The sequence below is a fragment of the Cervus canadensis genome, chromosome 25 (assembly GCF_019320065.1).
Source record: "Cervus canadensis isolate Bull #8, Minnesota chromosome 25, ASM1932006v1, whole genome shotgun sequence".
Taxonomy (NCBI): Eukaryota; Metazoa; Chordata; class Mammalia; order Artiodactyla; family Cervidae; genus Cervus; species Cervus canadensis.
This window is the reverse complement of record NC_057410.1, coordinates 35,893,519-35,919,866: the sequence shown is the minus strand read 5'-3', so window position 1 is coordinate 35,919,866 and position 26,348 is coordinate 35,893,519. Positions and strand designations below refer to the sequence as shown.

At 37.6% G+C, this 26,348-nt stretch overlaps 1 protein-coding gene across 3 annotated transcripts in view; it reads right to left on the bottom strand.

Moving 5' to 3' along the window:
* The window catches only part of ATP2B1 (ATPase plasma membrane Ca2+ transporting 1), a 120,879-nt gene that overhangs the window by 30,979 nt on the left and 63,552 nt on the right, over positions 1-26,348 (bottom strand). For all 3 annotated transcript variants that reach the window (XM_043447428.1, XM_043447426.1, XM_043447427.1), the window contains exons 3-10: positions 20,052-20,249; positions 14,255-14,509; positions 14,038-14,163; positions 9,812-9,952; positions 7,322-7,360; positions 6,433-6,594; positions 4,563-4,777; positions 1,346-1,588 (exon numbers count right to left, since the gene is read on the bottom strand). In XM_043447428.1, the coding sequence (XP_043303363.1) occupies positions 1,346-1,588; positions 4,563-4,777; positions 6,433-6,594; positions 7,322-7,360; positions 9,812-9,952; positions 14,038-14,163; positions 14,255-14,509; positions 20,052-20,249 (1,379 nt within the window). The remainder of the gene's footprint in view (positions 1-1,345; positions 1,589-4,562; positions 4,778-6,432; positions 6,595-7,321; positions 7,361-9,811; positions 9,953-14,037; positions 14,164-14,254; positions 14,510-20,051; positions 20,250-26,348) is intronic.

Genomic DNA, 26,348 nt, shown 5'->3' with positions numbered 1-26,348 from the left:
TGACTACTGGAAAAACCACAGCTTTGACTATATGGACCTTTATCAGCAATGTGATGTCTCTGCTTTTTAATACACTGTCTGGGTTTGTCATAACTTTCCTTCCAAGTAGCCAGTGTGTTTTAATTTCAGGGCTGTAGTCACCATCTGCAGTGATTCTGGAGTTCAAGAAAATAAAATCTGTCACTGCTTCTACTTTTTCCCTTTCTATTTGCCCTGAAGTGATGGGACCATATACTATATCTTAGTTTTGCACATTTGAGTTTTAAGCCAGCTTTTTCACTCTCCTCTTTCACCTTCATCAAGAGGCTCTTTAGTCCCTCTTCACTTTCTGCCATTACAGTGATATCATCAGCATATTTGAAGTTGTTAATATTTCTCCCAGAAATTTTGATTCTGGCTTGTGATTCATGCAGCCTGACACATATAGGACTTAATAAATTTTAATTCCCTTCCTTTTCTCTTGTTTTCATAAGCATTTATATGAAATAGTTCAAAATTAAATCTACTTTACCATTTTTTATGGCTTAAAATAATACAGTCATTAAAATATAGTTGCCTTAAATACATTTAAAACCTTTATTTCCTTCAGAGTATCTTCACAAATAACTCCTTCTGTAATCATCACAACAGTATGAAGGGCAGATGAAACCATCTTTACTTAACAACTGAAGAAAGTAAAACTCAGGCTTTCAGCTAGTAAAAGACAAAGCCAGATGTAGAATCAAGATCTCATAACTTTCCAGTCCAATAATCCAATTTATGCAATATTAACTGCATTTACGGTCTTCATCCATAAGTCACTAGAACACATATCAGCCAAATAATCTCATGCTTTATGTTATAAAAAAATTTTTTTAAAGTGCAAAGTTAAAAATATTTTATTCTAAGGTACCACAAGTCTAGAGTTACTTTATTCAGTTAGTCCCAAAGATTTAAGAATCACCTTATAGGTACGATCTACTGAGAAACCAAACAGAGTCAATAGCAAGCATATATGATACATAGTAAGTTAAAATCTGGTTTCAAAATTTGCTCCTGGAGATTGAAAGTTGACTTGCTACAGTAAGATAGCCTAGTCTTTCATGAAATGAATGAAGCAGAAATTTTAAATTGAGGATTTATTCTGGTTATGCAGCTCTAAAGTTTCTAAACACAAAAAATTCAAAATATAGTCGGAAAATACAAGTAAACATCATATATATGCTGATCAACAGATCTTATTTAAAAACTTAACTCATTTCTTCAATTTATAAATAACAGCCATAGGGCTTAAGAACTACATATAGTCAAATCATCACAAGTGGAAAAATTAGCTTTCATCCATAAATTATTAAAGAGACCTTACCAATATTTTTGATGTATAAGCACAATTCACAGAAATTCCTGTTACAAGATAGGACAAAATATTTGGTGGAATGGCTTCCGGGTCAGGAATCTTTTTATAATGTTTCTCATTTATGTAAGCTTGAACGACTGTCATTCGGTTCATTGTCAACGTTCCTGTCTTATCTGAACAAATAGCTGTAGCATTCCCCATGGTTTCACAAGCATCCAGATGCCTTACTAAATTATTATCTTTCATCATTTTCTACAGTGACAAAAAAAAGAGGTAGTTAAGCTACACACAAAACCCATGACCTCATTATATCAAAATGATTGCAAACTGCTTTAAAATCAGAACTATAATTTTACCTGGATACATAGTATAAAGTACTGATTTAATACTGGAAGAATTTAATATAAATGGCCTATTCAAATAAGCTAAAGAAAGTACTAGCTTCCTGTGGCTTCAATAAGTTTCCCACTACATAACATAATCTAGTAAATGAAGGCAGATATCCACATGCAAATCATGTTGACATGCCTCCAACAGGTTCTAGGAAGAATGCTCAAATTGTAAGGGCAATGACAACTTGTACTCACAGCCACGGAACAGTGTATTTACATGTAAGGTTTAAGTCTCCTTGTTAAGTGGAAAACAAAAGATTCTTGAATCAGTCAATAAGAAAAAAGTAGCTTTTGTCAGTTAAAATATAGAATTTGTGGGCATGTAGTTGCCTGAATTTTTTTTTCTTTTTGACTCTGACAAATTGAGGTAACATGTTAAAACCAGCAAGGGTCACTTTTATCTTCTCCATATGGTGGTACACTGGGACTCTCATCCTGAGGATCATCCCTTCCTCTTATTACAAGAAAAAGACAGTTTCTAAAGAAAATAAGAGTTTTACTGTAGTTCCAAAGGGCATTTAGGTTAAAATGCTTAATAATTGATTCCTCAAACATTAACTGGAATGGGTTAAAAACTGCAGTTATTTTACAAAGTATGTTCTGTGTCTACTAATGTGCAAGATATTGCAAGAAACTGGTTCCTTGAAGAAACAAGTTTGGGGAAGGAAGATTACTGCGATCTGCATTAATACTAAAGATTAAAAGAGTTCTGCAGTAAAAAAAAAAAAAAGGTGTTCAGTCTTGTGAAACACTAACAGAGGAGCCATAAAGAGGACACCTCAGTGGAAAGAAAAGTGGTAACGTTTGGGCTAAACAAACATTTATTGAAAGCTTAAAGAACAACAGTCAAAATGCTTCTACTCATTTTGTCAAAGAAATGCAGATCAATTCTGCCTATATCTTTTTGATCAACTAAAAAATCAGTATCATTAATGACTACTCAAAATAACCTAATTTCAGTACTAATAAAATGATTTTACCTGTGTGTCTAAAACTTACATTTACCCTCAATTGTTTTCTAATTATTTTAAGACATCAAGTAGATGAACAGATTGTATCTCACTATTACTTTGATATATTCACCACTTCATTTTTGAAACAAAAGATGTGAAATGCCTGAAAATAAACTTAAACAGGAAGCCAAAAAATATTCTTATGAAGACAAATCTGCTGAAAATTCTTGGGAACACTGAAGATGAGAGTGCTAGAGCAGGAACTATGATTAATTACTCTGTATTGCTTTCTGTCATCAATACTACTTAGGAAGAAATACTAATTAATAATAAAAAATTAACAAAAGCAGCATTCTCTCATTAGGTATAATTTTATATGTGAAGCCATTTTGAAAAAAAGATCAAAACTGTCCAGGCTGAAGACAAACTAGATGTCCATCAACTAGTAAGCAAACTAGATGTCCATCAACAGATGAATGGATAAGGAAGATGTGGTACATACATCCAAAGCAATATTTCTCAGCCATTAAAAAGAACAAATTTGAGTTAGTTCCAGTGAAGTAGAAGAGCCTAGAGCCTGCTATACAGAGTGAAGTAAGTCAGAAAGAGAAAAACAAATATAGTATATTAATGCACATATTTAAAATCTAGAAAAATGGTATTGATGAACCTATTTGCAGGGAAAGAATGGAGAGGCAGATGTAGAGAATGAACTTGTAGACACAGTGGGGGAGAGAGCAAGTGGAATGAGTGGAAAAAGTAGAATCAACAAATCCACACTATTGTGCGTAAAGTGGACAGCTGGGACGAAGCTGCTATATAGCACAGGGAGCCATCTGATGCTCTGTGATGACCTAGAGGGGTAGGATGGGCGGAAGGGACGGAGGCTCAAGAAGAAAGGGATCTCTGTATAAATATGGCTGATTTGCGCTGTTGTATGGCAGAAACGAACACAACGTTACTGTAAAAATTAGAAAAAAATAAAAAACTGTCCAGGCTAAGTCTTTTAAAATCCAATTCACTTTTACCATTTAAGATATAAAACTGATAAAAAAGGAAATTAATAATCTTCAAACAGAACATTCCTTTAAGTAAAACAGCAGTCAGCAAAGACATCAAAGCTCATTTTTTCAGCACTCTGCATTGAGAACAGAAAGACTGTGCTACTGTACGCGGAGTGGTCAGAGACAGTGACATGTGAAGAGAGCCGAGCAAAGTCAGACAGCTGATGATTCAAAGGACGGAGCACACAGGTCCAAGAGTGAGGAGGGGGCTAGAGTTTGTGGGAACAGCAGGAAGGCTGCTGAGGCTGGACCAGAGCGGGCCGGAGAGGTGGGAGATGAGCACGAGGAGACAGAGAGATTGGGCAGGCCCTGCAGGCCACGGTGAGGAGCCTTGGATCTCATTCTGATGAGAAGCCACTGGAGGGTTTTTACACAAGACACAAAAACTACCTGAATTATTTTTTAGAAACATGAATCTGCCCACCATGTGAAGCCAAGACCGTGGGTCATGAGGGTCCAACAAGGAGGCCTTAGAGTGCTGGAGTCGAGTCAACCACTCTGCTCTTGTACCACAGGCAAACGACAAACACGCTTACTTCAATTTTACAGAGGGGAAACAGAAGGGGACCGGACATCTCAACCATCACATGAGGAAAAGTAAGCTGGAACTTTCCCCAGTGGAGTTCTGCGGAGCTCCGTGTCAAGGCTGCCCTTTCAGGCATGTACAGGACTCGGGGCAGAGATCTTCAACTGGGGAGAGGAGGAGGGGGCCAACGACAGAATTTCTAAAGGAGATAGTATAAATTTATGGATGTCTCCTACTTTCAGAACCCGAAAGGAAAAGGGTAGGCAGTTGTGCATAATCTTTTCTGCTTACCTTGACTGAGTAAGCTAGTGAGATAGTGACCGCAAGGGGCAGACCTTCTGGAACTGCCACCACCAAAACCGTAACTCCAATAATGAAGAACTTCACAAAATACTGTATGTAAATCGGTGTGCACTCAGCGAGCCACGGTCTCTTCTGAACCCAGAAGGTATCAATTACAAAATATAAGACAAGAATGATAACTGTGATGGCAGACATCAACAAACCTTTCAGCACACAAAAAGAAGGAAAATGTAATCATTAAATATTCCAGACGGGACTCATTGTCAGTTACATATTAGCTACTAGAAGAATCGTAACTACTTGGGTGGTATTTAATTTCTCTGAGAAACTGTTACCTACTTTTTTGCACTAACTCATCCCTTGACATTGTTAGATTTAAAAGTTCTGCTTCTGACCAGGAGAACTGGAAAAAAGTGTTTATGACTCTTTTCTAGACTTAACTGCATCTTCGGTCTTTCACTAAACCTGAGACAAAATAACAGGCAATGACAAGGAACTACAAAAGCTTAGCATAAGCTGCTTAATGACAAAAGAAAAGGTGGTAAGAATCTGATCAATGGGGAGACCTGCAATTAAATATTCAACCCTATATTTTTTAATGAAAAAACACACATTACTGAAATTAATTTTTTTCATCTATCCTTACTGCTTTATTAACTAAGAAAACCAAGAGTCAATCACATATTACAAATCATTTACCTTTCTATTCTGTGGCGTGTTTAATCTCCTTATAAATGAATATTACAAAATAAGGCATGTCCACATATGTGGGACTAATAATCCAATCGGATGTTTATTAAAAACACCATCACCACCTTAAATCCATCCATTTCTGTATGATTTAGTATTACCATTTGGCTATTACAGAAAGCAAATATCTCCTAGATAATAAGCTTTCTGAGGACAGAGGTAAAATCTCAACTTTTTCTGAGATAATCCCAGGAAGTAACAGAATGATGCAATGTAAGTGACTTGAATTGTTGTTTAGTCACTAAGTTATGTCTGACTCTTTTGTGACTTCATAGACTATAGCCCAACAGGCTCCTCTGTCCATGAGATTTCCCAGGCAAGAATACTGGAGTAGGTTGCCACTTTCTTCTCCAGGGGATCTTCATGACCAATGGATTGAACCCGAGTCTCCTGCATTGCAGGCGAATCCTTCATCACTCACCCAGCAGGGAAGCCCCTATGTGACTTGAATAGTATATGCTGATTTAGCCACCTGTGTTCTTTCATAAAGATGATACAGTTGAAGGGCATGCTCTGATTTTAGCTACAGCACTGTTTTATTTTCCCCTGAAGAGTGGTTCTATTAACAGGTGTTTTCTAGTGATGGTTCTAATTTATAACTTCAGTCTCACCAGGGCGATGCTCTAACTAATCCACTCAATTTAAGTAAACTGTAATTTTTGGAAAAACATGTACCTATTTTTTTTTTCATAGTCAATAAAAAGATGAGAAGATGTGTGGTGAAATTTCTTTTTATTAAAATATAGCTGGGTAATTTGTATGGAGTAAGCTCTCTCTCTATTGCTCCCAGAAACTCAGATGTGAGCTCATGGGCTTGTGAGTTGGGTAGACTTAAGCACTAATCCTAACCTGACCATTTATTTATTAGCAAGTTGACAGAGGACACTCCCTCTACATAAAATGATGATAACTGTTCCCAAGTTTCAAAATATTATGAGGATCTCCAATAACTCGAAAGGTACATTGTAGATAAAACTGAAAATACCGTTAACTCCCCTTCCACTCACAAAGCAATGATTTGCAGTCTTACGTATGTCAAAAGGTATTTTTAAATAGCAAGTCAGCATACTTTAAAACAAAACATCTTATTTTCTTATATATATCATACCTGCTTTGCCAATCTGAACAGCTAGTTTCGTCAGTTTCCCCTGTAAAACAGATTTTTCCTTTTTTGGCAAATTTGCTTTCTTTTTGTCTTTTTCATCACCATCTCCACCTTCTTCACTCTTCAAAGGCTGCATTTCCATGGCTGCACCATCCTGGGCTTTTGCTATATTGAAGTGCATACATAACTGTTAACATTTTCAAGCAATTTGGTGTGTGTGTGGGGGGGAAATCAATTTCTTACAGAAAGACAAAGATGTAAACATTTACCTTAGTGTGTATGTCTGTGCCTACCCAGAGAAAATAAGACAATAGTGACACTAGCTTTTGAAACTTTGTACCTGATTTGAGAATGCTGTGCTAAGAAATAGAGATGAGGCATAAGAAGAAATACAGGGTCCTAAAAGAGCTAAATACCAAATCATTTCTCCTCCTGGATGTTGTGTCATTCCCAACACCATAAATTCCTCCCAAGAAGTTATAACCATAATGCAGAAAGAACATCATGTGAGAAACATACAGAGAAATGTACATATGCTTTCCGACTCTTAAAATAGATGCCAAAAAATTTACATTATATATTTTGTTGCTTATGCATTTCTGCCAGCAATCACATAGTAACCAATGATAAAATGCCTGTAATGTTTAAGTTTAAAGTTACCTACATCTGGAGCTTTCAAAATTTACTACCACATGCCATAATTAAAATCTTATCAAAACGTTAAGGCAACATTAAGTCAGGCACTGACCAGAGAGACATATACCCAAGTAATACAGGTTGTTAATTTTCTCTGCTACAAGTATCCTACTTTTGGATGAATACAGTACACAAGAGATATAGTTTTGGATATAATAAGAATAAGCTAAGCGTACTTTTAACCTCCTGAATTTACCTTTGTTGCGATTCTCAATAGCTCCATCTTGTTTCTTATCTGTAGGAACAAAATGGGAATTAAAGCTTTCCAAAAGAAATGAATACAGCCATGCTAAATTATGCAAAGGTAGTTCACATTTCTATAACAGAATGTTACACAATGGGGTGTGTGTGTACAGATTACAAAGCATTTGGCCTGTGATGACCTGCTGGCTCAATCTCTCCCTAGGTCTTAATCATGGGGGAACACTCCAAAATAATTTGGGGCATCACACTTGGGTTGATTTCTCCATAAAGCTTTATTCTTTTTTTATGCTGCAATATATCCAAATATGGTGCAAGAGGTTTTCAAACTAAATCTAGATGCAAGCCTAAGAATGTAGGAAAGAGACAGGTAGAGAGGGAAGGAGTGCCCTAGGAAGACCACAGGCACACAGGACAGCTTTGATGGGAAACAGAAGCAAATTGGTACGTGTAACAGAGAGGAGAGGCAAGCAGGTAAACCTGGAACGTGAAAATACAAGGTCAGTCAGGCTACTAGGTAAGGCAATTCCTAAATTAGCTTAGCTTAGAAGAACGCAAAAGATGACACCATCTGAAGTAAAAAGTAATCAGGGAAGGAATGGGTCTATTGTCTGCAGCAGGTAGTATCATATTAATAATAAAAAAGAGGAAAGTGAACTTATCCATCAAGGAGTGCTACCTTCAAACTTGAAAACATGGAGCAAATATGGTCAAAGAGGAACAGATACTCAAGACAGGTAAGGGACACAGAATATCTGCTACTTTGATGAGGTCAAGTCTGGAGTGAGACCAAACATTCACATTTCAGATTATGAAACATTACCCTGGACTATACTAACATATAATATTAATTTACTCAAAGGAATGCGAGAAGAGCTGAAAGTCCACAGATGAAAAAATGGTCTCGGCAATTTACACACACACAGACACCCTAAGAATCAAAAATGGTAGACAGTCAGATGCTAATTCCCGGGAATACTCTTAACTGCATTAATAAAAATAGGTGTATAAAAGATCTTAGAAATAGATCTTAGAAAAAATGGTGCTTACTGGAAAAGAAACTGGAGTCAGTAAGAATAAGGTCATGATATGAACTTCCCTTTCTTTTTTAATAAGGTCTGTTGACTTTAGTCTCCTGAAAATTGGGATGCAATATAATATATGGTTAAGAATACAGACTCTTGAATTTGACAAGTGGGTTTGGTCTGCCACTAACTAAGATCTTTAATCTGGAGCAAGTTATGCAACCTGCATAAGCCTCAATCTACTCATCATTAGAAAAAGATAAGTCTTAGATTATTGAGATAATGCATATAAAGCACTCAATAAATGGTATCACCACTACGGTTTCTAAATTGACTTCTACTCTGCCTTAAGAAACCTTAAGGTGGCATATGGAGGACTGTTGTGAGTGGGACAGGAAAACACCTAGAATGTGGAGCCTGCCACCCTTGCCTGCAGCCAGAGCTTTTCAAACATGCTTCTGTTTGAAATAAAGATTTCATAGCTAAAGATAAAACCCAAAGAATAAAACCTAAAGATTTAACCTAAAGATTAAAAGCAATGACATAGATATAGCAAACCAAACATTTATTTTAGAAGATTTCAGAATACTTATGTGTGTGAGAAAAATATGGGCTTACTAGCCTAAGTAAAATTAAGTAAATCTAAGTGGTTAAACCTCAGTAAACTGCTATTGCCCTAAAAGGAAAAACTCTGGAGTAAACAGTGGTACAGTAAATACTTAAAAGCAGAGTAGGGAAGGCTTTTTTAAAAAAGTGACATACTCCCCAGTGAAGATTCTGATAACTATTTCCCTATATAACAGAGCTTCTTATAAGATCCTTGTGGATAAACTGTGGTTATCCAGCTTACTGATAATAGATCCCATGTAGGGACAGTAGATACAATGGATCAAGATTAAAATTTTAACACCTTGATAAGCTAATGATGGGCTGAATATAACAAGACAAACATACCAGGTGTCAAAGTGAAGTCTTGATCGTGTGTCTAAAAGCCAACAAGTATCTTATGTAGTAAGATACTACCTAAGTAGCAGAAAACTTGAAAAAGATGAAAAAGTTCAATAAGGCCAAAATGTGACATGTCTAACATATCACAGTTGATATGAAAGTAGTAAAAAAAAAAAAAAAGAAAAAGTAAATAGGAACTGGGAGTTTAATTCACTTTGCTGGTCAAATGCAAATGACAGGGAGATTTCTTAAAGTGTTCAAGCAGGTGCTGAATTTGTCTGACCATGGTAAAGGGGATGATGTCTTCATAAAGCCTTTTATGAACTCTTAAGTCTTAAAGCAAAAAATCCCTTCTATCAATTCTAACACCTGAAAGTACTACTTTGGGTAACGAACTTTCTGTAGAACTCTTCACAGCAAAACCTGATGAAAGACTATTTATTGGGTGAGTTACTACAATACAGCTGCTGTATTTCTGATCATCAGTTCGTTCCGCACACTGCTATTCTTACTTTTCTTTTCCTTTTTCTTCTCATCTTTCTTCTCTTCCTCTTCACCTCCGGCTCCAAGTAAGGTGAAGATAATTCCAGTTTGAGAATTTACACCTACAGCAGTAACTACCATTCTTCCAGAGCCTTCCATCACATGAGTACCTAAAACAATAAAAACTTTGGTTTTAAAATCCAGTAAGATATTAAATGAAGCCTAAGTTCTTGTGCTTAAGGTTTTATGTTTGTAATATGTCATCTGAGTTCAAAACCCAGTCTACCACTCATTTATCCTGTGATACGGGGCAAAGTGTAACATCTCAATGACCAGTCCACAGATGGGGATAACAGTACATGTGCACTTTCTAAAAATGAGAATCAAGTATAATCTAGGGGTTCAGTGAATGGTCAGTATTTAAATTATAACTGTGTTTTTATCATTAGGGACATTTCTCTGAGAAACCCGTCACTTAGAAAGAAATACGCTTAGAACCAAAAGGATTACACAGCAGCAACCGCCGTATCCCTAAGACAACCCACAACCTCTCCCTAACCCAGGATGTCATGCTAGCCCACCTCGATCACTGCAACAGCTTCCTAGCAAGTTTCTGTCTTTCCGGTTCATCCTGAAAAAGGTTTAACCTTCCTCAAATGTGATTTTATCCAAGCCTCCCGTGGCTCCAAACGGGAGCCTACATGGCCTACTCCATAAATTCCAAAATTTCCACACGGAGACCAATCCACCTTCCAAATTTTTCCATCTATTGCTCTCACATAAAACTCCATTACAAAAAGCTAGCGGGCAGAGACGGGAACGCGGACTGAATTCTGACTCTGTCCCTCACAATAATCTTGCAAGCTGACAAGGCAGCTTCAATCCAGGAGGACAGAGGGCATATTCTCCTTATAATGCGGCTAAGCTTGCTCACAGCTCTTCAACCTGCACATCCACACCTCTGCATCTTTGTTTTATTCACTACAAGGCTTCCCACCTCCCTGTTCTAATATTTTTGTGAATTTTAAGTAGCTTTCTAAACTGAAACTCTTGTTTAAATACTGAAAATTTTCTTTATAGGTATCATTTATTTCATCTCCTACTTCACAACCATCAGGAGGACAGGTCTGAAGCACCTACTAACATCCTGTGTAACAAATCAACCTTCAGTTGTTATTTGCAAAGTAAGATTGTGAAGCATGTGTACTTACTCTAGTACTTAAGGATTTGTATTTGGCTATTAATTACTGAGTGATTTATCCCATATGAATTTTAAAATCTTTGATTTTCTTGCTTTAAAAAAAATCTATATTCTGACTACTTCACTAATTATTAGCTCCTATGCCAGCAAAAATGCAAGAGAAACAAGAAATGAAGGACAGTGAAACAATATTTACTGAGCAAGTTCAGTTCAGCCGCTTAGTCGTGTCTGACTCTGCGACCCCATGAACTGCAGCACGCCAGGCCTCCTTGTCCATCACCAACTCCCGGAGTTTACTCAAACTCATGTCCATTGAGTCGGTGATGCCATCCAACCATCTCATCCACTGTTGTCCCCTTCTCCTCCTGCCCTCAATCTTTCCCAGCATCAGGGTCTTTTCAGATCAGTCAGCTCTTCGCATCAGGTGGCCAAAGTATTGGAGTTTCAGCTTCAGCATCAGTCCTTCCAATGAACACCCAGGACTGATCTCCTTTAGGATGGACTGGTTGGACCTCCTTGCAGTCCAAGGGACTCTCAAGAGTTGTCTCCAACACCACAGTTCAAAAGCATTAATTCTTCTATGCTCAGCTTTCTTTATAGCCCAACTCTCACATCCATACATGACTACTGCAAAAACCACAGCCTTGACTAGATGGACCTTTGTTGGCAAAGTGATGTCTCCTTTTTAATATGCTGAGCAAGGACTAGATATAAAAGACAGTTTCTTTTAACAATTCTAGCTTTTAGCAAATTTCAATTTATGTTATGTTCGTCTTTACCACAGGTAATCGAATGCTGGCTGCTAACAGGCTCAGGCAAAGTAAACAGTGTCTGTTCTGGTCATATCCTCACTGCTAACTGAATAACTGCTTTTAACCATCTAAATTTAAAAAGCCAAGAACAGCAGTGAGAGATGGCATCATGAGAATAAATTTAAAAATAAATGCATTTCATGTTTTCAGTACATTTTTGGAAGAGGGAAATAAATGTAGAAAAACTTTCCCACCCATACAGTGATAAGCAACTCCAGAAAGTTATTTCAGTCTTTTCTTAAACATGGAAAATTTATCGAGTCCCTCCTGGTATATACTGGGTGTGTTGAGAACCTGAGTCTCCAAAAACTTAGCAATCATCTCTGTTAAAACAGAAAAGGACCAAGGCTCCGTAACAGGATGTCAACCTAAGACACTAAGAGCTAAGCACTGTGTGAATAAACTAGAAGTACCGCCAGCAAAGTCCATGAGGTACATGTGGCTAAAACACAAGAGGAGATGGCCTCAGTTCACCAAACACTATGGCCCGGTCAGTCTATGGCTTAGGTCTGACCAGCAAGCTTCCCTCTCCTTTGGAAAGATCACAGATTTTACTTCGTTAACATGAACTGCAGTTTCTTAGAAGTATGGCAAGGAATAAGTAAAACAAGGAACATTAAACTTAACATATGGGCTTCCCTGGTGCCTCAGATGGTACAGAATCCGCCTGCAATGCAGGAGACCCAGGTTTGATCCCTAGGTCAGGAAGATCTGCTAGAGAAGGGAACGGTAATCCACTCCAGTATTCTTGCCTGGAGAATTCCATGGACAGAGGATATTATATAGCCAAGATATTTCTATCTGGAATGAATTTCAAGCACACCAAGATAAAGAAAAACTTAAAGGAGTATAAATGGTCTTAGTATTGCAGGATACTGAAGGTATTTCACAGAAGCGAAAGTCTGTATTACAACTGAAACCTTCCCCCTATATATAATGGTGTTTGTAAATGTACATACATGAAATTACTCTGATTTTTAATGGCGGCTTGTTTTGCAATAAGCCTTTTGGCACATATTTACAAATCTTAAAAAGGTAATGGTTAAACTTAGGTATGCGCTCCACAGTTGTGATTCTAACGTAAGTGACCCTTGTCACAGGTTTGACTTTGGGTTGAGTAAAACCATGTCTGACCAATTAGAATATAAAGTTCACACGGAAGACGTGAAAAAGCATAGCTGCCAAGTTATTAAACGGTTAAATAAGCAGAATCTCCTTACAATGTAGGAAATGTTAGCATTCCATTAACATCTGAAAATGATAATTAAAGACAAATATTCTTACTCTAAATGTTAGTGTAACTCAATCTAAATCTATACCTAATCTAATCTATACCTAAAACAAATGTTTTACAAGCAATTTTGCAAATTCTACAAAGAATACTAGAAAATTAAGATAGGAAACTGGAAAACAAAAGTTAAGGAACTGGCATACTTTTGGAGACAAGTTGTGGTACTTTGGTTTCTTTTCATTTTAGAAGGTAGCTCGTAATTTTTTTCATCATCCCTTCCATTTCAATTTCAATTAACCTCAGGTCTAGTTATCAACAGTCAAGTTGTAACAAAAGCCTTCTAAGTAGACACCTACTCCCCCCTTTCAGACAGTACCCTCACCTATACACACCCTTCCACTTTCAGAACATGTCTTAACCATGTACAAATTCAGGTCTGTCTGGCAGATGTGGTACTACTCCTGGATCTATTTACTATTAGTCATATTACCTTAGGTAAATAGTTAATGTCTCAGACTCATTCCTCAGCAGTTAAAATGAGGAAGTGAGATTAGGCTAATTTTAAGGAATTTATGAGCTTTTTAAAAACAGAAAACTTGTCCTATGTAGATCATCACAGAAAATGCATTAATTTGCTTTAAACACATAATCATTCTTTAATTTTATATTTCACTAGGCCTGAAGAATAAATATGACACAGAAAAACCGATCAATTCAACAGAGATCATTAAGTTTATACTTTTAACTTTATCATTATACTAACATTAACACTAACTTTCAAATCTTCTGTTTTTTGGACTCGAGCTTCTCATTTATAAAACACAGTTCTGGATTCGAAGATCTCTAAAGTCTCTGCCAGCTTACAAAAAAAAAAGTCTCTAAGGATTACAAGGATAGGAGCTAACACAAACTACAGAATCCTCTTCGCATTACTGGCTCTTAGGGATACTACTGACAGGGGTGTACAGTTATGGAGGAGGAAAAAGTTAAAAGTTATAAAGAAACTCATACCTGATAAAAGTAAGGGATCCTTATCTAAAGACTTCTTAACATGATCAGATTCACCAGTCAATGAGCTTTCATCAATCTTAAGATCATTGCCTTGAATAAGTATGCCATCAGCAGGAAGAAGATCACCTAAAACAAAATAATAAAGGTAAGCCAAGCTGTGAACAAGATTACAATAAAATCACATCACATGTCACATGGACTGCCCTGTTTTACTTACCATATTTCACTTGAGCAATATCTCCAACAGTAATGTCAGCTACGGGTATCTGAATGACCTGACCACCCCTGATGACTGTGAACTTCTGTTCTTGTTCAATTCGACTCTGCAAACCTCTGAACTGCTTTTCCTTACTCCAGTCGTTAAAAGCTGTTACTAACACCACACACACTACTGACAAGAGGATTGCAGCTCCTTCGATCCAACCAGTTTCACCTTCACCTTCTTCCTCTCCAACAGAAACGTCTCCACAAACTATTTGGAAAGAAAGAAAATGCTTATCAAAAAAGATTCTGAATTGATGGCAACAGACATGTAATTATGATGTTTATATGTTCCGTTAATTTTACGTAGAGCTCTAAACACCTCACTGACTCAAAGCATTCCACAGTGAGGATGTTGCTAACTCTGTTAATTTCACGTTCCCTGCCTCCAAAGATTCTCATCTTCAGGACAGGGAGGCAGTCCAAGGTGCTAGTTAAGAGGGAGGAAACTGGAAGGATTAAATCTCGACCTAAGGCAAGTTACTTATTTTTGAGACTCAGTTTCTTCATCTGTCAAGGTAGGAGACCACCACTTACTGCAGAGTTGTTGCAAGGATTACATGAGAAGACATTTATAAAGAAGGTCGAGCAGTGACTGAAACTTGTTCATCCTCGACCAATGGTTAATGCTACTAATTACAACATACAGTAGGCAAGCCACATATAGAAACAAGTATTATGTGTTACCCATGAATCATGCTTATTTGACATATCAATACCACTGAAGTATGATAAAAGCTTAACTTTCATAAGATAAAATTTTAAGCCAAGTGCTACTCATTAATTCAACTACTTAAGCACCTACCCTCGGTGCCAGACACTGTTTTCAAAGCTAAGGATGTGATGATGAATAAGACATATAAGCTCTCTCTCCTCAGGGAACCTATAATCAGACTGGCAGGTGAGGATAGTATATGAAGAATTCAGTTAATAAAACACAAATAGTTAATTTCAGATATTGTAAACGGCACGAAGAAAATAAAATATGATGATGTGCTATCAAATGAAAAAGAAGGCTAATCATGGTTAAGTGAACAGAGGCCCTTCTAAAGGGTCCATGACATTTGATCCAGGAGTCAAATGATACAAGGGAGCTAGCTGTGTAGATTTAAGGGATGAGAACTGCACGGAGAGATTAAAGTCAGCATAAAAGGGTTTAGAAGAAGACAAGAGGAGAGAAAAGAGAAAGCTCAAAACTGCAGGGTCAGTAATGGTGACGAAAGAACAAGGACAGTGCTCTTTTTGGATCTTGGGCTGTAGTCTATTTGTGAGTGTAAAATCAGTTCAGTGGCTTATGACCAAACTTTGAGAAATAAAACAGAACAAAACAGAGAAGATATACATGTAATAAAGATAAGTATTGTTTTCTGAAAGCTTATTTTGGTTATTTATAAACTCACATGATGAAACATGTTCTGTGTTCCTATGTAAAGTTCATTCTTACTGAGGGTTGAGCTAAACTCTCTGAAAGTCAATGGTTCTCTTAGGACATTCAGAACAGGAAAAGGATTATTCACAAGGAAATAAGAAGGAAACATTAACACTAGAAATCATTAACCCATATTCCAGAATAGTGAGAATAACTGAAGAGAGGAGTTGAGGTGCAAGGGTGCTGAATAAAGATGAATTGGTGAGAGGTATGTAGGACAGATGAAGAAAGAGAAGACAGAAATTGGAGAAAAATCAACTGGGGTGAAACGGAAGGGATGATGTGAACAATCATTAAAAATATCCCTGTGAACATCAGTAGGATGCAGTGATCAATGGGTATAAAGTATGTTCTCCAAAAGAGATGGCAGGATGGTCTACTGAATGTGCCAGCCTAGCCATTGAAACACTAAAACTTCTATTTTGATTATTTTCAAGCTGAACAAATAACCATGTATCACTGCATACAATAACTAGTTAAGTGAATCTATGGGTGATATCATTTTAAATAGCAGAAGCTGTAATGACAGCTGATCCTTACCTATGCCCCTGCCCAGAAGACAGGAGATTTGTTTTCTGAGTCAGATAAAGCAAATCTGAATTCAAGAACAGAGAAAGGCTGAAATACTATATTGACCACTTTACTGACCACTTTCACCCACTTGGAGGCAGTGCTAAAATGTAATCTTCCAAATAAAGCACTGCAGTGGGCTTTGCTCTTACCAGTTAAAAACCTAACGATGCAGGACTTTAGAAGAGTGCGTGAAAACAATAGTCTGACATCAGAAGATGAAATTTACCAGTCATATTTCAACACAAACTTTTATATAACTGGTGGAAGTATCATGGTCTAAGTATCACGATTTAGTGAGTGCACTAAAATTTTCTACTTGGATTTGCCTAACATTATGAGTTTTTTCCTACCTGTAAGATACATTAAAACCAAGTTCTGAAAGAAAACAAACTTAAGACCCCAATCAGGCCAAATCGAGATTATAAAATATAATAATGTACATTCAATCATGCTATCAATAACGATGTCTTATGGCTACTAAATATAAAAATTTAAAACTTTCATCTTTTAAACCTATTTTTGTATATGTTTTAAAATGCTCACGTTATATGTAGCTTTAAATATATATAAAACATAAATGTATCATTGGGAGACATGTACTCAAGACCTTTTCTTTATAGGGTAAATAACCAAAAAAGTTTAAAGACAGAGAAACTGAGGTTAAAGGAAAGGAATTGTGAGAGAATTATTTAATTTTCAGTTTTAAATCTCACAAGCACATGTATTTATAACTACTGAGTATTTCTAAAGAGAGCAGTTAGTGACATATTTCATTTATATATAGTTCCACTTTATATCACACAAAGTTAGAATGATCAAGAAGTAGACAGTAGTAAAGTATTTCTAGAAATTGAATACTTTTCCTACTGATGACCGTTACAAAGTTTTAAGGGAGCTGCAGGGAAAGATTAATCTCTAAAGTCAAAGTCAGGAAAGGATTGTGGTTTACCAGTTATACATGGAAAAAAGAAAAAGTAATAATGTTTTCAGTAAAGTCCGAGTATAAATAAAGTAATAAAAACCGATTTTACTAAAGGTGCTCCCTTGTAAATATGTTCACCTGAGAGGTACTTACCATCTGAATTCAGCCTATGCTATATCACAGGGCAAATACGCCATTCTCAAATCCCCCTATGTGATTCTTGGGTCATATATGAAGTGTGTATATGACTGGTGCAAAAAAGCAGTTCTCAAAGTATTGTTCAGGAATTCCAGGGGGATCCTCAAGGTCAAAACTGTTTTTACAATAATACTAAGATGCTCTTTGTCTCATATTTCATGAATGTACAGTGAAACTTTCCAAAAACTCCATGAGCTAAAAACAACACAATGACTGCAGAAGCTGATGAGAATCCAGTTATCTTCAATTAAGCCAGACATTAACTAGACACAATGAAATTAAAAATACCACTACGCTTCATTGTCTCATTTTAAACTTCATTCATTAATTATAGTAAGTATAATTATATGCTAACAATGTTTATTATTTTAAAATGCACTGATATTTTCTAATTTCTCAGTTTTAATTTAGAATATAGTAAATACCTACTGCTATAACTCACATGACCAAAGCCTCTTTGGAGTCCTCAGTACTTTGAGAGTGTAAAAGGGTTCCGAGACCAAGAGTCTGAGAACCACTAGTTGTATGGACTGCAGATTTCTGGGTTACAGTGCTTATTTTCATACCAAACAGCACTAGTAAGAAATTTTGATGATCTGGAGTTCTATGACTATAGATTTATAATTACTGGATTTCCTTTTAGGCAAGTCATCACTTCTTAAGTGTTAAATATGATGAAAAGATACATGAAATACACTGAAAAGCGTATTTTTTTTAAGTGCAAACCCTAAATAACTTTTACCACAGAGCAAAAACATCTTTATATTGTTTATCAAGACCTTCTGGTAGATCTTGAGTCTCTTTAAATGGCCCTAAGACACCAACAACTCTAGATTATCTTCTCAGTTGGATTAACACCAGTTATCTCCTTAAGCAAATTTGAAAAAGGGCCTGTCACTCCGTTGTACAAATGAAGCAGGCTGAATTCCAAGATGTGTCCAGATTCTGTGAATTAAAAAAACCCACTCCCACTGAAAACATTTTTCTTCAGTTTTCTTATAGTCCTGGGGAAAAATTTTTACAAGTAAAAAGTTTTTGATCATCTGCTAACTCACTTAAGGCTAGAACACCAATTCCCAGCATTCTATAATGACAGCTGGGTAAACCAAGCAGTGAAGAATTTAGCTGTATGTTGCTAAACATGGTATCACCTCCTTTTCCAGATAGACACACACACACTTACATATCCTCACACCTACCCACTTGTGCACACATGCACATACATGAGCACCATTAGTGACAACTAAAAAAAATTTTTTTTAATCTCAGAGGATATATATATCTCAAAACGGTTCAGCAATAATCTCTAAACAGTGGGATTTTCAGTAAACATGATTTACTTTGAAACATCATTTTCCCTCTAATTTTTCAACAGCAAAGTATGTACCATTTATTCAACAAATAGAAGTTTTAAAAAATAATCTGGCTCAATATTGCCCAGAATATTGCCTAAATCCTCTTTTATCTACATCAGAGATTTTTACCCACAGGCACTTCTGCCCCCTTAAAGGATACTGGCTATCTTTGGAGATGTTTTGGCTTGCCTCAACTGGGCGATGGTACAATGAACAGATGACAAGGAATGTTCCAGTGCAAAATGTCAACAGTGCTGCTCTGAGAAACCCTGATCTACACAGACTTCAGCCTCAGGTAAATTTGCTTATTCTGTGACCAGCTGTCTCCTCCCACTGCCCCCCCCCCCCCCAACCCCCAAGAAGTTCTCTCTCACTTGAGCTCTAGGCATACCTTTGAAGAATTAATTTAAATGATTACCTAAGCCAAGTTAGCAAATACTTGTTAAAATTCTTCATAACTTGTAAGACAGAAGAATGAAGCTTTCACAAACAAAAATATTTTGGTGAATCCTTCTCCTGATATATAAAATACCACTGGTTCACTCTATAGCTCCTTAAATATAGTGACCAAAACCCAAGCTAGATCTCCTGTCAGATATAGAAAGTACTGTCAGGAAAATCCATGTAAAATAATTTGCTCTAAAGAAAAAGAAGAAATTTAAAAAAGAAATGAAAGACATAGAAAGATAGGAGAAAAACAAAATCATCTGCAGCTACAGGCTAAAGGCAAGTTACCTACAGTAGAATACTTTGTAGTATAAACATTTCCAAGACAGTAAAGAAATTATCCAGATCGTCCACATAACAATAAAGTATATACAATATTTAAAGAACTTGGAAAGTAATAGCCTGGGAAAAAGAATAAGTTTTGCTTTTATAATGATTTTCCAAAAGGTTTTTTTAAAAACCCCAAATTAAAAAATAATTATTTCACAACAGTGTTCTGAAGAACTTAAAAACCACCATGACACATAACACATCATATACATGCTTACCTCCTGGCCAGACACAAGAGGATGTGTATGTGGGCAAGTTATTTAACCTCTGTGTCTCACTTGTAAAATGCAGATGACACTATCTATCTTACAGGGCTATTGGGAAAACTATCTGAGGTAATATATTTAAAGAACTATTAAAAAGCACTATTAGAATGATATCTAGCATACAGCAAACTTAATAAATGCTGGCCTGCTATTTTTATTATGTACTAAGTGAGCAAATGAGCTGAACTTCACATCACACATAACAGTCTTTTTTCCCCTACCAATTTACTTACGTGCATTATCCCCTTCTGGAGGTTGATAAAAAGAAAGGCCCAAGGATACTATGGCTGCAATTTCTAATATAATTAAAGTGACATCTTGTAATGCTTCCCATACTAGCTGAAGAAAGGTTTTTGGCTTTTTAGGAGGTATAAAATTCTTTCCAAATACTGCTTCTCTTCTTTCTATATCTGCAGGGTTTCCACTTAAACCTAGTAAAAAAAGAAAGAAATTTTAGTGAATGATTTTACTACTTACAAATGAAAATATTTTATTCAAAACACAGTCATTCTCTACACTTTAGATTCATTACATTTAGACACAGTGCATAAGATCCTACTACAATGGTTTATTCCTGTGAGTTAGACTAACTGTACGTAATTTAAATCACCAAAAAACATGCGAAGTACTTGAAGAAAATATTTTAAGTAGATGACACAAGGCTGAATTAAGAAATTCCACTTTTCCCAACTGCTGGTTTTTGGTCATACTATCTATGCCATCCACCAGACTGCTAGAAAACCAGAAATGATATGTTTGATAGTTTTAGATTGGGATTAAACATTTCTCCGATCTTTCCTTGTATTTTTCTTCCAAAAGTAGGGAAGTATAGAAAGATGTTCACTTGATTTACTTACAACATCTTAGTTAACAAGTGAAAGCTTTTTATTTTCACTCTTATTTGCTGAACAATGAAAAGTTCACCTATCACAAGCCTGAAAACTTCTAAAAGTTCTAATTCAAGTGATAAAAGATTTTTAAGTCACAAAAAATGGGAGACTTAGGATGACCTTTCCTTCAAGCTTGACTTTTAGGATTTATTTCCAATTGGAGAAATAGGTAGTGCTATTGACTGACTGTCACTGTTAAGGAAAAGATACATTTTGTAGGAAAAAAGATTTACTGCCTAGAGCATGAAATTAGCAAGCTATGAAGGTTAAGAGAAAGCTGCAGGATCAAATTTGCCTTTTCTTCACCTACCAAGTTACTCCTCCTCTAATTTCATCCTGATGATCCCATCAAGCCTAGGTTCATCCCAATGAGCTACTGCAAAGGCTGTCCACACTTACATTATTAGGGAGGCAGGAAAACAAAAGCGGCAGTGACAAAGGACATTTCCCCAGTTTAAGAGCAATGAAGAAGGGGACAGAGATACCGGGATGACATGCCTTTTATCATTATATATTTAAATCTATAATGAAGTAACCTCAACTCTTTGTTTTTTTGGCAAGAACCCCTTCTAGGAGAACAGCCAGGGAGGAAGACGGGGGCAGCAGATCACTGGAAAGCTCTTGGCTTGCTTTAGCTATGATTCTGGATGTGAGGCAGGCAGAGAGTAGGAAAGAGAGAACAAAGCAAGCTCACTGTTAGAATAAACCGTGACAAATGTATATACAGATCCTTAAAGATTTACTTCGGTTTATCATTAATTATTATTATTATTATTTTTATTAGTTGGAGGCTAATTACTTCACAACATTGCAGTGGGTTTTGTCATACATTGACATGAATCAGCCATGGAGTTACATATTATTTTTTATTTACTTGCTAAAGAAACCAAAAAGCTTCCAGAGAAGGTTGTCACTAGCAACTGTAACAAAGTCAGGTCCACACTGGGCAGTGTGCAAAGCACTTCTGATGACAAAAGTCATCAACTGAAACCTTCCACAGGGCTCAAGGCTCTGAGTCAGAGTCAATGGAAAGGCAGACAGTGACTGGGGGAAAGGCAGTATGAGAGAGGAAACTCACAAAGTGTGACTCAGATTTCACAAGCTGCTTCTTCAGGTGAGAGCAATCCCTTCACCAATCCTGGCTGCAGAGAGTTAACAGCCATCCACGGTTTAACTGGGGGTTAACGGAATCAATGCAGTGAGATTTTCCACAAAACAAAATGTATTTGTTTTAAAGAAGTCTACTTTGAGATGTCCTGAAATTATGTGCTTACTGCTTTTCAAATTAAGCAGCCTTTCTTTTATGAAGCGATGATCACTAGATAGTGGGTAGGTTTGTTGTGTCTTCTATTTTAATGCCATTATAGCAAAAATAAAAGATGCTTGTTCCTCCCTGTGTCAGTCTCCTTTTTTCCCCCCTAAGAAATATGTTTGAAGATATTAGTTCCACCAGTTTAACTCACCCTTAAGAGTCAACCATCAATTACATACAACACCTCAGTTTTAAATATCATCACTGTAACTATAAAAATAATTGATTAAATCTTATGTTGGTTGTTAACAGGGGCTGATATTTTATGTTAATGCTGAAAAGAACAGCCACAGAGCTAAAGACTGCTTTAAAATGTTATCTTGGAGGGAATACAGGAAGTAAAAAAGCAACTGATCCAAAGATCAGCATAATTCTTCTATGCTCCCAGCACACATCTAGAACACTGCACCGCCAAAGCTGTCTGGTTTAGGAATTAGAAGACCTAGGTTCCAGTTAACCTACTGAAATCTTGTGCGAGTCACTTACTACTTTTGGGGCTGGGGCTGGGAGGGGCAGAATTAATATTTATTGGTATAACCTAGATTGTTTGGGAAGACCAAAGAAGGTACCAAGTATATAAATCATAAACTACAGGGCAATCGTTAATTAAGTGAGGAGGAAGACAAGTTACAAACTAAACACTATAGGTTTTAACTCTATTTTGGGGACAACTGATTTCTATTAATTTAACAAACTTACGGAACCTAGTTAAGAGTTTTGCAACAACAGTCTGTCCCGCTCTCCGATATTTACTGAATATCTACTTTGCCCAGGTACTGCTTTACTTTGCTGAGAAGTCAGGGTGAACAAAAAAGTCTTCCATTCAGCAAGCTTACACTGTACTGGAGGGAAAGAGAGAGAGTTAATACAGAGAGAGGACTGGTATTTATTCTAAGTGCAATGGAAACCACTAGAAGGCTTTATAGGAGGGTAGTGGTAACTAATCTCACTTAAACTGACTGAAGGGCAAACTGAGGAGTATGTATGCAAGCAGAGGAAAAGACCAGCTGGGAGACCACTTGTCTCTCCAGCACAAAAGGAGAGATGGTGGTGGTTGGCTCTGGGTTTCAAAAACGGAGGCAGAGCCCCTGAATCTTCCAGGCATCTTGTAAGGAAATCAGACAGAACTTGCTGAAGGACTGGATGAGGATGAAAGAAGGAAAAAAAAAAAAGAAGGGTAAAGCACGGTACCTAGATTCTTTTTTGCCCATGCACCTAAATGGATGGAAGATAAGAGACATTTACCAAGGTAAGGCAGGCTTTGGGAACAATAGAACTGGGTGGAAAAAGGGAGGCAAGAGTTCACAGTTCTGCTTTACAGGTTTAAACACGACATGCCCATTAAACAAACAGGTGGAAATGTCTAGTAGATAGCTGGTTATCCACATTCAGAACTTGGGAGAGTTCTGAGCCAGAGGATCTCACTATACAGGTGATTCTGGAGCCATGGGCCTAATGGCAGCCCCTGGAAAGCTAGAGTACATTGACAAGAAGGAATCCAGACTGAGGTTGGAGCCTTGGAGCACTCCAACATCTGATGGTCACAGAGAGTTCTCAAAACAACCAAAGGCAACTGAGAAGAAATCGGGGGACACACACACACAGACACAGGTTCATGGAGTACTACAGAAAGGCAGCTTTTAAAAAGATGATGTGGCCGATCATATCAAATGGTGTCACAAAGGTGGAATGAAATGAAGAAAGACTGGACAACTGGCCTTCACTAGATGGGGGCTGATGACTTTGATAAGGAAGCTTCAAGAGGTGGTATGGAAGCAAGTCTGGGAATGAGGTAAGTGGAAACAATGAGCATAGGTAACTTCCAGGCATGTGATGCAATAACAAGAAATAAGGCAATCAAGGTAAAAACATAGTAAAGGTAAAATAAAATGGCAACCCACCTCTGTAGTCTTGCCTGGAAAATCCCATGGGCAGAGGAGGCTGGTGGGCTACATAGCTCATGGGGTTGCAAAGAGCTGGACATGACTGAGCCCACACGCACACAAAGGCAAAATACAGCACGACGGCCTTTAGTGTTATATTTACCTTTACTGCTCTACTTCTTTATTTTGCTCCTTATTTCAAAATGGATAAATAAAACCATTCTGCTTTTTAAAAGATGAGTGACAGATATTAAGGCAAGCTATTTAGCAGCGGAAATGACCGTCCACACTGGTGACACAGGAGACACAGACTAGTTAATCTAGAGCTCCCCTCTGAAGAAGCCGGGGGAGATGGAATCCAGGGCATGGGTGTCAGGCTGCTACAGGTGTAGGAAGACATTTCCACTGGGAGGAGGGAGAAAAGCAATGTTTGTGGGTAAGAGAAAGGTAAGCCCTGTTGAAACGGGTAATGAGACTACATGGTCCTAGCTTTAAAAACAGATGAGATATGGTATCAAATCATTTAGAAAAAATTACAGATGAACAGAATGAGAACTGTTCTGCCTGGACCTATTGGCTCCATAGATCATAGTGGAGCAGCAATGAGGCCAAGGCATTGATCTTCCAATGGCCCAGTTAGCTTCACAAAGAGGAGACAGATTCGAAAATAGATTAAAAAACCATCAAAAGTAGCCTCAGACTTAATGCTTTTGGGATCTGGACCCACCATTCTATGAATAGATAATAGCTCAAGAATACTGTCTTTATATCTGAAAGAGACAGCTTATGGGAAAAAATGCAAATGCTATCAAGATACTGATGTTTTACCAAAAAATGTAGCATTCCAACTGCTGAGGCTAATAAAACTATGTCTCAATTTAGAAAATGAAGAGGAAAGAGCACTGAAATGGTGGGTTTAACTGCAAATCATGGCTAATACACAGCACATCCTAATCTCAAATTTTCTACTTGAGATTATGTCAGCATTTGTGAGTGTGTTCTGTCTGTGGAACAGCGACGCCTTCTTTTTAGTGAGGGTCACAGGAAAACACAGCTTCCCAAGTGGGGCAGTGGTCAAGAATCCGCCTGCCAATGCAAGAGATGCAGGTTAGATCCCTGAGTCGGGAAGATCCCCTAGAGGAGGAAATGGCAACCCACTCCGGTATTCTTGCCTGGGAAATCCCATGGACACAGTAGCCTGGTGGGCTACAGTCCACAGGGTCGCAAAGAGTTGGGCACAACTCAATGACTAAACAGTGGCAACACAGGAAAAGATGCAGATCAAGAAAGCATGTGAAGATCTGTGTCAATTCTTTTTGAAAAACAGATCAATCATCATATTCTCAATTTCAAAAAAGGAGACGCCCCTCAAATTTAAGTGAATCACTATCTGAAGTGAAACTCAGGCTTTGTTCCTGAATGCCAACCGCAGGCCAGATAAGGAGAGGCACAAACATCCCCAGGGAAATGAGTCAGGCGGGATGCCTTTCTCCGGCACTTGCCTTCAAGGAACTCGCAGTTTGGTGGGGCAGACCGACAAGTAATCAGTTAATCACAACCCAGAGTGTTAAGTAGTAATGATGGGGGTGGTGAGGTTGTTAACGGAAGCCAGCAAAAGGAACTGGAATCCAAATTTAGGGAGTTGGGGTGGATAAGGGAAATATAAGATACCAAACCTGAGATCTCAGGAGTGATTAAGAGACAGTCACAGGAAGGGTGAGGTAGCATGTTTAAGGTGAAGAGATCACAAGACCGGCAATAAGAGTGAGCTTGGCACAACAGTATTTCAGAAAACTGAAAATTTTGCTAGGCCTCAAACACTGAGGAGGAGACAAGAGATGAGATGAAGTAAGCAGGAGCCAGACCCCAGAGAAATCTGTTAAGCTACGGGAGAAGTCTGAACTTCCTTCTAAGAGCAAGTGCAAAACCACTGTCAGCTTTCAGCAGTGCTGACAGGCAGTGACAGGCAGTGCGGAGGGAGACGGGACAAACACTGGTTAGTGTGTTGTTACCTGGATTATGCAAGGGGAAGGCAGCGGCCTCAACCAGGGCGGGGGGAGGTACAGAAGCAGATACCCCTGAGTTTAGAGGCAGGAGTCATGGAATTTGCCTGTCGTGTCGACCCAATGAGTAAGAATAGGTGAAAGATTCCTATCGAAGTCAAGTCTACCTAGCAAGATGAGTGACAGTTTCATCAGAGAGGGGACATGGGGAAGTATGCTTTCTGAAGGGAAAGTCTGGAGAGGCTGGGAAAATGAAGATGTCTACTAGCAACTGAGCTTTTGGCCCCAAAGCCTGAGAGAAAAGCCTGGACTGGAGCCACAGATGCCGGAGTCAGATGGGAAGTCTTAGAAGCAGAGAGCGTCACCCAAGGAGAAGGCAGAGATGAAGAGGCCAGTGCCCCATGATCGGAAACCCAAGGCCTGCCAACATGGGAAGGAAAGC